This window comes from Pundamilia nyererei, unplaced genomic scaffold, assembly GCF_000239375.1.
Source record: "Pundamilia nyererei isolate P.nyererei 1_Seehausen unplaced genomic scaffold, PunNye1.0 scaffold00112, whole genome shotgun sequence".
Taxonomy (NCBI): Eukaryota; Metazoa; Chordata; class Actinopteri; order Cichliformes; family Cichlidae; genus Pundamilia; species Pundamilia nyererei.
In genome coordinates, this window is record NW_005187513.1 from 1,273,347 (window position 1) to 1,286,331 (window position 12,985).

At 37.3% G+C, this 12,985-nt stretch overlaps 1 protein-coding gene across 1 annotated transcript in view; it reads left to right on the top strand.

Annotated features, from left to right (window-relative positions):
* Positions 1-851: 851 nt before the first annotated feature.
* The window catches only part of adam10a (ADAM metallopeptidase domain 10a), a 29,457-nt gene continuing 17,323 nt past the window's right edge, over positions 852-12,985 (top strand). The window contains exons 1-2 of the mRNA XM_005741632.1: positions 852-1,268; positions 6,544-6,694. Coding sequence (XP_005741689.1) covers positions 1,217-1,268; positions 6,544-6,694 — 203 coding nt within the window. The 5' untranslated portion in view covers positions 852-1,216. The remainder of the gene's footprint in view (positions 1,269-6,543; positions 6,695-12,985) is intronic.

Consider the following 12,985-nt stretch of genomic DNA (forward strand, 5'->3'; position numbering starts at 1 on the left):
CTGCAGTGGTTTGAGACTGTATTTCAGCCACTGCTGTTGAGAATTTGGGCAAAACTGATGAAATCATAAACACAGAAAAGTACCAAAGCATTTTTATTGGCAATGGCTTAATTTTTCAGCATGACAACGACCCCAAACACACTGTCGATGCAATAAAAACACACCTGGATAGAAAAGACACATTGTCAGTCATAGAGTGGCCTCCCCAGAGCCTGGATTTCAACATTAGTGAATCAGAACATAACAAATAGGTTTCATCACCCAAAGAACACTGCAGACTTTTGCGGGGTACAATAAATTCTATACACTGCAGCTAGAATAATCCTTCTGGCTGAGGTGGTACAGGTATAGAAAGCCAGTGTTTCTCTGTAATTTATATACCCTTATACTTACCTGCTGGTCCAATTACAGATGCAATTTACAGATGTCTCTTTTACACGGTTACCATGCGGTTGCACAAAGCAATAAACAGATAAATATGTATACTGTCAAAATATTATTTCATTTTTTTCTTCAAATTGTATTTTTGTAACTTTTTTATTTTAGTTTGTATCTACTTAATCTCGAAATAGTACTTCGAGATTCATTAGTACATTTCAACTTCATTCTTTAAAAAAAGAATTAAAAACGAATGACTAATCCTTTCTTTCCCGAGTTCTCTTTATGCTAATGTTACAGACCGGTTTGTTGCGAATCCTCGCTCTCAGAGCAGTCTGTACCTTGCATTTACAGCGCAGTCTACATAGACAGAGAAACAGGAAATGTATAACTTCACTATCACAAAGTTAAATCTTTAGTTTTTAAACCCGGAAATAATGTGTGCAAGCAGTAAACAGCAGATCAGTGCGTGTTTTCAGCACAGGAGCAGACACATTTTGGTGGCGTTGTGTAAAGCTCAGTAGTGTTTTTTTCCAGTTGTTTTCACGTATCTTTCAACCTACGATCGCAATACTATAGAAACGCAGAACAGCGGGTGTGTCCATATCTTTTGGCCCCATACACCGGAAGGGAGTAGTGCCTGTCTGTCTGTCTCTCTCTGTTTATGACAGTGTGTAGCGCTGTTGGAGAGGTAGAGCTGCCGGTGTTTGCGATGGGAGTCACAGCTAACTAGGAAGGGCGACTCTGTCTTTAAGTGTGGCAGAAATCGAAACAAGCAACTGTCAGGGGTATCGCTGTGTAGCTTCGCTGGTTAAGCGGGACTACAGGGCATTTCACTATGGAATTTGTCAAACTAATTCTTCTGTTTTGCTGCCTACACGATATTGCAGGTAAGTTTGCCGTTGACTAACAGAGAAAGTCTTTAGAGCTCGTCAGTAGAGCTAGCGCTAATCGGATCGTGTAGTTGTACTGTCGACAGTTTAACTTGCTAGCTAGCTGGCTGGCTAATGTTGTGGAGACTGCGGTTAACTTGTGTGTGTTTTTTGTTTGTGTTTTGTTTGTGTTTTTTGTTGTTGTTGTTTACAGTGTGTAGTCAATCTGTATTAGCTGTTATCTGGTTAATTAATTATGTTTGGCTGATACAGGTTAAGTACTCCTGTAGTAGAGGAGGGGGGCTTGTCTTTCAGTCACTTGCTTAGTGGGAAATCTTTACACTGTTAACGTCTATAAACAAGAGTTTTGCTGCCGAATATGTTTGTTACCATGAATATTCAGTGTCGCTAGAATAATTTGAGACTAGTTTAACAAAAAACTTTCGTTTTGTCGGACAGTCTGTGAAAAGCAGGTTAGGTATGAAGCTGCGTGACAAGCAGTTGCATCCGTCAGAAAGGCACCTGAAGCAAAATACGGTACTTTTTTCTACTGCTGACTCAAGCATTTGGTCGAAAGAGATGATATATATATCCCGTTCTTACCATGGATGAGTAACTACCTGGGTGTCGATATATTATAAGTTTTAATATAACTTAACCACCTTACAAAACTTTGTCCAGGCCCTTCTTAATAACATATTTTCTACAGTATGTCAGATTGGTACTTTAATTGTACTTTAGGCATCAACATTTGTAAGACAAACAGAGCAAAACTGTGATTTTGTGTAACTGGTGATATTAAAATAGATATAATTTGTGTGTAAATGATTAAAATAAAATCATCGCTAATGGGTTATTTCCAGATTTAGTACAGTTACACCACCTGCTTCACAAAACATCAAGACAGACGAGCTTAAGCTCACAGTGTAAAATGTGTGCATGTGATTAACTGCAGATACTACACCTGTGAAGTTTTCACTTATTATCTGTGAGGGCAGTGACAGATTTATTGAGAGCTGGGGGCTGTCATGAAGAATCAGGACAGGAAAACCAAATAGAAATTGATTTCTGCCTTGTGTTGGTAATGAGCTGCTGTGCTACTTTCATATAATTGTATAATCTGGCAAGATAGCTGGTACATTATTATTCAATTTTCACTTTTTAACATCTGTCAAACCTTCATTAAAAAGTTCTAATATCCTGTGGCAAAATATTGCTGCTGTGTTTGAAAAATTGCTTAATCTGTCATTATAAATAATTCAGTTTCTTGGCTTATTTCAGATTTGTTTCATTGTGATTACACATTAATCTTCTTTATGTCTTTAAAACCTTCATTTGACATGTCAAGATTAAGTACAAAGTGCATCAACGTATTTGCATAAAACATCTGTACTGGCGTTTTTTGTTTGTTTTGTTTTTTGCAGTAGCGCAAGTGAAATTGTGACTCGAGTGACTACGTTTTTTCCCCCTGCTTCCATCTCACAACTTTACCTTTTATTTCTTTTTCTTTTTTTTTGTGTCTGAACAGAAATGTATTTTGAGCTTTCAGTGTGTCCACTGATGTGAACACCAACATGAGGAAACACTATTTATCTTCTTGAAAGGGATCAGGAAGGTGGGGCCAGAAATGTCCTGATCAAAACTTCACGCTTTGTGTTTTTTAAATTTTATTAATTAATTTATTTTATCAGTTTAACATAAGCTAAAAGATTGCATTCCAGAGTTTTCAGATGTACAACATGACTGATTTATTATACAAGCTCAGTTGTTTTTAAAAAAAATGTTTTTCCACAAAGCTTCAAACAAATGGCTTTATGTCATTCCACATGTACCTCTGAAAGATATGTTTGATGTAAGAGGGGCCATTGCAATTGAGTTTGCAATTTGATAGCTTGTTGGTAATGATGGCGTGACATGCAACAACCAATCTTACTCTGTTTACATGCCCAGACATTTTCGAGGAAGTCTGTGTTTCATGTAATGTAGGTTATTTCACTTTCGCACAGCTGCTGTTACTTGGCCTTCTCACAGTCACAGCTTCCTGCAGACATTTTTTGAGTAATGTAGAGTGAATTTTTGTTGTGGACTTGATGCCTACAGGTTTTTGCCAACCCACTTAATTTTTTTTCAGTACTGTATGATATAAAATGTTAAGGAGAGACATTTTAGTCGGGTGCCTGAGATATTGTCTTAGCCGGGCTGCCAGGACCCAGCGTGCATGGCGATGCGAGGCTCAGCTCAGTTCTGATCCATGCTGTGACCATGTCTTTGCTTCCTGTCAGCAGGTTTTTTTATCTCTCTCTCTCTCTGTCTTGCACTTTCCTGCAGGACTTGAGAGTGAAAACAGATTGCTCTGTAGTGATGATGCCTTTTCAGTAAAACTCACTGGCAGTTTAAATGAATTTTTTGTTGCTATCAGTCTGAAGTGAACTATGTAGTTCCTAATAGTGTTGGATAGTATTGTCACATAATGATTTATTGTATTTTTTTATTGTTACAATAAAAATGGAAAATGTTTTAAAAAACAGAAGAAGAATAAAAGTAAAAGAAAGCAATCCAAAGGAACCAACTGATGTGATTAGTGTAGGGTATTAATAGAGATGTTAATGCAAGCAACTAAGAGCTTCATTTTGAAAGTAATGTATTTTGCAACCACTGGAAATCAAAATGCATTAAAAATCTCAATTGAATTCCAATTTTTGTGCATGCTATTTTATAAATTATAGATACACATAAAGGTTGTGTACATTATGTTATAAATCACATACACAACATCATGTCATTTTTCCTGTCTTCCTCCGCTTACCCCTAACCAGTTGGGGCGATGGCTGCCCCTCCATGAGCCTTTGAGCCACGAGTTTTTCATTCCCAGCATCGCCAAGGACTTGCTCATAGGGTATTGTCTGACTGTTGGGTTTTTGTCTCTTATTGTAGGGTCTTTACGTTAACATGTTAACCACCTTGAGGCAACTGTTGTTCTGATTTGGTGCTATATAAATAAAACTGGATAGAAATTAAATACATGCATATTCACATGGTAGTGATGACTTTATGTTAAGAATGCAGTGTATTTTATGGCTACAATTGAGGTAGTCCAGTCAATGTTGTATTTCAGTTTGGCTGGAATGTTGACATGCGAGTAGAGCAATCCTCGCTTTTTACCTTTTTTGGATTTTGTGTGTGTGTGTGTGTGTGTGTGTGTGTGTGTGTGTAGTATGAGTTGTGAGGTATGCAATGACGTGGAACAAATTAACTCAGATAGTACTGGTTTGATGTTTAAACCTATTTGATCTGGTTTAACTTCCTGAAACATCCTGATCAACACATTTTTAGTAATAAAGAGTAGTTCATTAAATATAGTTGATTTGAATTCTTTGTTGTCACTGAGAGAAGGAAGTGTCTTTTTAACCTTTTCAACATTGTGTAGCTGCCTGCATTTTAGATTCTTTTCAGGCTTGTAACATTCAGGATGTGATGTTTACACACAACATGAAAAAAACCTGCTTAGTAAGATGTCTGTGTATGGGAATCAAGAGTTATATAGAGATTTTAGTAAGTAAAACAACATTACATTTTGTTATATTGTTTATGTTTACAATTCCACCTTTTATCGCTGCCCAGGAGGTTTTGGTAATGTTTGCTTGCATGTCATTCTGCCTGTAAACACGATTAGCTTGAAAAGTTTTGGGTGAATTTTGATCGACTTTTGTGGGAGGTGGAGTGGGGTACTGCTATCAATCATTTAAAATTTGGCTTACATCCACCAAGGTCTTCAAGGTCTTAATTAAAATAAAGTGTGCCATATCCATATTTTCACTGCACTACAAACATAAAGTATATTAAAAACAAAACAAACAAAGAAAACACAATGAATATATAGAAAATACAAAACTACTCCCTTAAAAGTAAGTACTGCCCAGAGAGTGAGCTGCCTTGGCGGACGTTTGCGCTCTTGGTGTGGTTCTTGTATTTGTTTTGCAACAATAACCTGTGTGTGTGTGTGTGTGGGTTACAGTAAGATGGTACATTTTTTGTTAGTGATAGTTTTCTCAGGTATTTGAAAGCTGCATAAAATGTTAACCTGCTCTTACAACTGGCTTAACTCTGTAACCCTTAACATAAGCTAAAAGATTTCATTCCAGAGTCTTTAGATGGAGAGCATGACTGATTTATCATACAAGCTCAGAGTTGTTTTAGAAACATGTTTTTCTACCGTGAAGGCATCCGGAGATACCTGTCAGCATTCTTTTTGAAACCGTGTACATAAAGAGGTAAAATGTGACATGATAGCTTACACACACACACACTGCATACTTCATTATATACATAATATACGAATGAAGTTGGTGAGACCTCCTGCAAAGGTTGATCTGTGTTGTCTGTGTAGTTTGCAAACATTATTTTCCTTGTTTAATGAGACTAAAGAAGATGGTTGTTGAAATATTTTCTAAGTGCATTCATAGACAAGTTCATGCTAGCCTGGAGCAGCCTCTCCCTGTATGGGGAGTTATGCCTCCCACTGACATGGAAATTATGTAGTTGTCAACAGAACAGTGCAGTGTAAAAATGCAGATAATGTGGAGCATCTACATCATCTATTTTTGCATTTTTGAGTCTAGGTATCTCTTAGTCATGTGCAGAAAATCCTACAGTACAAAAAGATTAGAACTTGATCTTACTAACAAATCCTTAAATTGAGTCATAGCTGAGGATTTTTTTTTAAGGCCACCAGAGTTACACAGACACCGACAGACAGATAGATGGACACACACACACACCCCTTTGAATGTAGATTAGCATTTAAGCAGCCTGCAACAAGCTCACACAATGCTATACAGTACTACTGAAACAGACCCTCGTCACCTGATCGTATCATGTGCTCCTCACTTGTATTTTAAACTGAACACTAGCTTTGTTTTTGTGAAAAGAACAAAGAAAAGGGTCGGTATGGATGCCGGTAGGGTTTTACCTCAGGGCATGTTATAGCAATTGGCTGAATAAGCCTGTTAAGCATGTTTAGCGAGTGCGGGCTTGTACTAAAGCTAGCCAGTATTGTAGAGATCGATTGCTCCATAGGCCATTTCCATTGAAAGATTGGCACGTCAGGAAAATCATGGATAGAAATGATAAAAACGAATTATCTCAGAATTACATGCTAATCTACAGTGGAAAAATGTCAGCGATACGTGAATGAAATTTTAATTATCATTTGATTAATAAAAACAATATAAAAACCTATTCGTTTTGATACTGTTGTTGACCAGTACTAAAAAGCTGTTGAACTCTCTTTCAGGTCAGTTTGGGAACCCTTTGAACAAGTATATTCGCCACTATGAGGGTTTATCATATGACACAGAAGCCTTGCACAGCCGTCACCAGAGAGCTAAAAGGGCGCTCTCTCCTCAAGACAGCACCGTGCAGCTGGACTTCCATGCACACGGAAGGTCAGTTTAAGTAGAAACACACACAGCCTTCCTCATGTAGTCACTCTTTCTTTCTGTGCTGACTCAGTTCATGTCCAAGTCTATTATTCTTGTGATCAGTAATTTATATTCCAGCCCTAGGATCAAACAAGAAGTATTTATTTTTATTACTCAGTGGGGGTTTTTTTGTGGGTTTTTTTTTTTAGTAATGTGAAACACCTTTTCATAAATTCTTACTGCTTTGTGTGTTGTGGTGATATTTATCAGGTTTTGGTTTTTCTAGTCTTGGTCTGTGTGCACTTTGTTGCCACTGCAAGATTATAGTGCACCTTTTTGCATGGATGATCAGCAAGCCGTATATTTGCCTGTCAAATTGATAAGTGCAAGCTCTGTTGCCTAATGCCTTTATACATGACATATTGTGTATTTTGTGACTTGGTTATGCTGGTTCCCTGTTAAAACTAGAGCTGCAGCCAATATGAAATGTTTTTTCAGTGTTATCATACTGGCAGACATACAGTACATACCAAGGAATTGCAAAAGAGCTAAGAAGAATAGCTTTGTATAATTTGTAGTATAATTAGTATAATTTGATTTTCCTTTCTAGCTCTTATTATCATCTTGGAGATGGGCGGTGATATTTGAGATCAGTGATGCTTGGTGATTGCCCGTCAAGATAAGACATGGCTTGTTTTCCTATTAAGTATGTACAGCTAATAAATTACTATGGAAATTAATTTGCTCACCATGGTTTCAGTTTGTGTTGGTTGTGGCTGTATATACAGAGCTGAGCTGAGAGAGGGAGTTGTAGAAAGGTCAATGGAAAATATCTCTTTATTATTTGGCTAAGATACTAGTTATAGTCCTTAAGATAAGACTCATTGCTCAAAGTTCAAACTCAGGTTTTTTCATGTTTCATTTTAACCTGAGAGATTCAATTTTCATTTATATACATTATCCAAGGATGACCCTTCATCAAACCCATGTCATCTGAGTGCAGTGGTGCCACCCTTGTTTTGGAAACGGGCAACAACACAAATGTTCCCAGATTTGTATCAGCTGAATTTTTGCCATCTCCTGTAAAGGAACAACTCTGCAACAAAAATGTGTAAGAATTACACATTTTCACATGAACTTGTGAAACGCAGTTAAAGCAGTCAATGCTGTTAATTCATTTTGCAGAAGGTACTTTTAGGTGTGTTTTCAAAAGGTTATTAAGAATTTAAACATTTGTTTTTAAAATGGCAATCGGACTCCTACTACTTTAGTGTTCTTCTAATCAGAGTACTTTCTGTGACAGCCTCATTTACACATTCACGCAGGGCTTTAACATTTGCATTTTTAAGCGCTTTGTCTAAAATTCACATACTCACACTCCAGTGGATACATTTGGGCAACTTGGGTTTCAATATCTTGCCCAAGGACACTTTGACTTGTATGGTGAGTTCCCAGTTGGAATGTTTTTTGACAAATGCCCCCTCAACTTGGATTTTCCACCCAGAAAGCCTGTTGTTAGCAATCCAAATGGGGACACTGAACATAATATGATAGGGAAACCATTTATTTTTAATCTGTACTGCCATTGTTGTGTATTTGCGACTCACTAAATAAGGCATACACAGAGGAGTGAGCAGGCTCTAGCCACAAATGTGTTTTAAGTGCCAAGAAAATTTAAACAAAATGCTGTATTGCTAGTGATACCTGACTGGCTGAGCCTTGCTAAGAACTGAAACAAAACTTGTTTTTTCTTGCTTTTTCTGAAGCATACTAACTTGAAATCTGGGATGCAGTAGTAGACTGGAAGAACCAGGGATCTGGTCTACCTTGTTAGCCACAGGTTCCCTTCTTTTGGTCAAAATGTTCACAATGATAATAATTTGGAGCTTGTATTATTCCTAATCTACACGAATGAATATCTAATTTAGCATGACATCCAATCATTTTAAATGTGTCCATGCAGTCCATGTCTTTGTGAGACAGGTATATTTACTGAATAAAGAGGCACTGTAAGACAAAACTGTGTAAATGCTCAACAAAACCAAAGACGAGCAACATTGATTGGTTTGTTTATTTATTCTAGCCCCGTCTATGTGAATACATTTATGAAACTAGACCCTGAATGATTTTTAAGATCAATACCAATATTTGGTGATTTTAAATTCCAATATATTGGCCAATATTTTTTTTCAGGCACATGAAACAAGCATCTGTTTATTATGTGTAGTTATTTATGAGTACTTGCTAAAATATTATGACAATACAGTTTATAATCTTGTTTTATTGTCACAGGTTATGGATTACTCATTTATGTTCTGTCTAAGTCTGTGCAGATCAGCTGGTTGTTGTGTTTGTGGGTTTGAAACACATGTTGCCAGTAGGGAAGATGCAAACTAGCAAACCAAAAAATCAAGAAACAACCGAAACCGGGTCCCCCCGGCCCCTCCTACCCTTTTTTAAAAAATATTTAAATTATTTGCGGTTATAAACTCTGATTCCAGTATATTCGCTAATGTTTTTACTGACGTTTTGTGCAGTGATACTGTTTCATTCCTTCTTCTTATTATTATTATTATTATTATTTTTTTCTTTTCTTTTGTCCTTTCTTTCAGTTTTTTGGTATATTGATACCAGTGGCTTTTTACCCAGCTTTTGCGCTTTTTCCAGTTGTTGCTGAATCTTGCAGAACTTGTTAGCATTGCCTTATTGGGTTGGCCAGAAAATATGATCTCCTCTCAAAAAAATTCAGCTTATAGGAAAGATTCTGCTCAATCATCAATCATCTGCATCATTTGTGAATCATAAAAGCTCACTTGTAAGTAAAAGCCTTAGAATCTGCAGCAGCAGGAGCAGTAAATGGTCCACTGCTTACTCCACAAATACATAAGGCTGGGTGGTTCATGCTTGGGATCGACTGTATTCAGCATCCTAAATCCAGGATTTTTGACTGCGTAAGTGGATATCACTTCTTTAACCGTATGAGCTTTCCTTCAATTACTTCCCTGTCTTGTTATATAGGTTGCCACTGTAAAGTGAGGCAGCTTTTTATCTATGGCCCTGGAACTGAGATTGGTCTGAGGCTCCGAATTTAAGGAGACACACTGTTCGTATTCCACTGTGCGAAGGAGGCTTGTCATGCTTCCACTTTTAGTTTGAACTGAGTTTTTTACTTTACATGGCACAGTTGTCTGTTTGAGGTTATATTGAAGCATATGAGTAAAATTTGAGTGTTTTAAATGAAGAAGCTCACACTTGCAGGCTTATTTCATTTTTGTAGACTAGACATTTTGCACATTGTGCAAAAGCGAAACTTAGTTTGAAAAGTCATGTAGCTCTACTGCCTGTTTTGGTGAGATAACCACTTTAACTCTCTGAGCATACTGCAGTTTCCAAAAACGGCTGCAGTATGCCTGCTGTACATCAGTATGATTTATATTATGGAAGCATTAAGGAGCAAGAACTGCACAGATAATGCTGCCTACCTGTTACATTTGAGTTCTAAAAAGTTTCTTAGATTTTTCTTTGAAATAAGTGGACACTTAGCTTTACAATTCTGGCAACAGTTATAAAGTGTCCAGTTTTCTGCAGTATCACATGGAGTGTAGAAACCTTTGTACATATTAAAACTGTGTGTCAGGTATTACTTGTACAAGATAATTTACAAGACATGTCTGACAGTTGCTAGTTATCATGCCAGTTAGAAATATCTAGATTTAACTAAGAGGTCTTGAGGCTTGATGTTCACATCGCATTGCATACTAGAACTTATTTTCTTTTCTTCTCCTCATCCCTAATCAGTTAGAGCAGATGGCTGCTCCTCCCTGAGCTTGGTTCTGCTGAGGTTTCTTACTGTTAAAGGAGTTTTTCCTTCCCACTGTCGCCAAGTGCTTGCTCCTAGGGGTCATCTGATTGTTGGGGTTTTCTCTGTATTATTGTAGGGTCTTTATCTTCTAATATGCAGTGTATGGAGGCAACTGTTGTTGTGAGTTGGTGCTATATAAATAAAACTGAATTGAATTAACCTGTAGCAGAGATGAGGAGCTACAGAGATGTGGTAAAAAAAACAAAACAAAAAGTGAACTAATAATTGACCACTTTCTTTCAGTTTTTCAAAGCTGAGCAATAATATTAATAAAAGTAGCTGTACCACAGACTATAATACTATGCCACTTGACATTAAGCTTGTGTCTTATGTCCTGACTGAATTCATTTAGTGTGTGCAAATTAAGGCTAACACTCTCCCTTCTGTGAAAACTCAAGGCCAGGCTGTTTGGCACTGTAGAGGTTTGTTGTAACGAGAGAAAAGCGTTCTTCTGTATGCCCACTCGCATGAGTATTTGTGGCCAGATCAGGTGACGGAAGAAGGCAAGTCACAGGGTCTCTGTGTAGGGCTTCTTTAGTGAAGTGCCATAGCAAGCATGTGCTAATGCAATGCTTGTGATTGTGATATAATTCACATTTCTTTGTAGTTTATAACTTAATAATGAATTAATAAGACGCATAAGTGTTTTTTTTCCTTAATTATAAAAATATTTGACAAAAAACATTATTATTATTATTATTATTATTATTATTATTATTATTATTATTGAAGCAGTCAAACAATGCGGCTTATCCATTAATGAATGTTAAAGTTAAGGTTCATACCACATTTTACCACTTTAACCAGAATCTCTTAAGATTGCTTCCCAGTTATGTCTTGATTTCATCTCTTACTCTCCTCTCGTTGTCCTTGTTTCCCACTTTCTGCACTGATATTTAACAACTTCTGACCTGATTTGATTTCTTCCAATTAAGTAATTTGGGAATACTATGATTTTACGATGATTCATTGTGACCAAGCGACTTAATATTGTAAATAGAGCTCTATGTAGTGATAAGTAGGTATTGCCCCCTTTTTAGTTGGAATTTTCTCTGTAGAAATGTCTTGAGGGCACCCCATCTCTGTGTGCTTGGCCTGCTTACTAAGCAGTGGATGACTGTCAGATGCTTGATTCAGTATGTTCAGCAATTGGGATTTGTCTGAATAATTTAGCAGTGAGCTGCTGCTGTGAGACGAGTACCACTGGGTTTATCCTTGGATTCCTCTCTTCTTGTCTTGCGGCCCATGTTGATTTGTTGGTATTTTTTCTGGTCTCTTCTTTCTTTCTCTTTTTTGCCTAGGGCACTTTATAGTTTAGTGATTAGAAACACACTAAATGTGTTTGTTTTTCCACACATTGCAGGAGAGACATGCTTCCCACTAAACCTGCTAAGATAGCTAAATCACATATACAGGTGCAGTTAAGCTGCATTGTTCTGCAAAGCCCAAGCCAACTGTTCAAGTCTTACTTCTTCATTTACTGCTTTGTTTTCTCCCCTTTCTTCGGATTTCCTGCTTCTCTGTTCTCTGAACACACTAAGCTCCTTTACTGAGTTGCTGCGCTCTGAACCTTGACTCACATGGGTGTCAACGACTTGTGGCAGACATGATTGAGCCCCTGCAGTCTGTTGCTTCATGAACTTTGGGATGGAAATTCTGAATAGGAAAGGCTTTTAGATGCTTTTTAGTGTATTTCTATACACCTTTTTTGCTATTATTGCAATACAAAAGATGTAACCCACGATTCCTCTTTGCCAAGCTTCTCGATACACAGGAAACACTGCCAAAACTGTATTGTTCAACTGCTTCAGAAACAAGAGCAGCCACATCCTAAGTGTAGAACAGTTTTTTTTTTAACAGAATAACCAGTGGTTTGTGACTTCAGTGGTACACCTGGCTGCTGTGGGGAAGTTGTCGCAGAGGTGTTAACTTCTAAGATGAGGAGGCAAATGTTGCAAAGAAGGCAGTTAGGTTTTAGACTTTGTAAGGCTTCTTACCAACTAGTCATTCTCTTTTTGAACCCAACCACAGACAGTGTCTCAATCCCTGACGACTAACTCTAAATACATGACAGTGCAGGTTATATGTCTAAGTGAATAATTTGCTTTGGCTGTGACCGGAATTATATTTATGAAGGCAGATTTATTGTTTTAGTGCCAGTATGAGTAATAAGCCAAGGAAACTATACTGTATCTGTTGCTATCTCTGTGTAACACTGCCGACTTCAAACAGCAGGTCATGTTGCAGCCATTGTCGTACAGGTTTAGCAGTTCTCTTATTTCATCGTCTCCTCTTCTGTGTCAAATATTTGATCCTTTTTCTTTCTCTTGGCTTCAGCTGAAATGCTCTTTGGGCAGAAAATCTGTAGACGAGGCCAGTTTGTGTTTGACTGCAAATCTACTTGATCCGTCTAGGTTATTATACATGTTTGTATCTATAAAAAGCATTCCTAA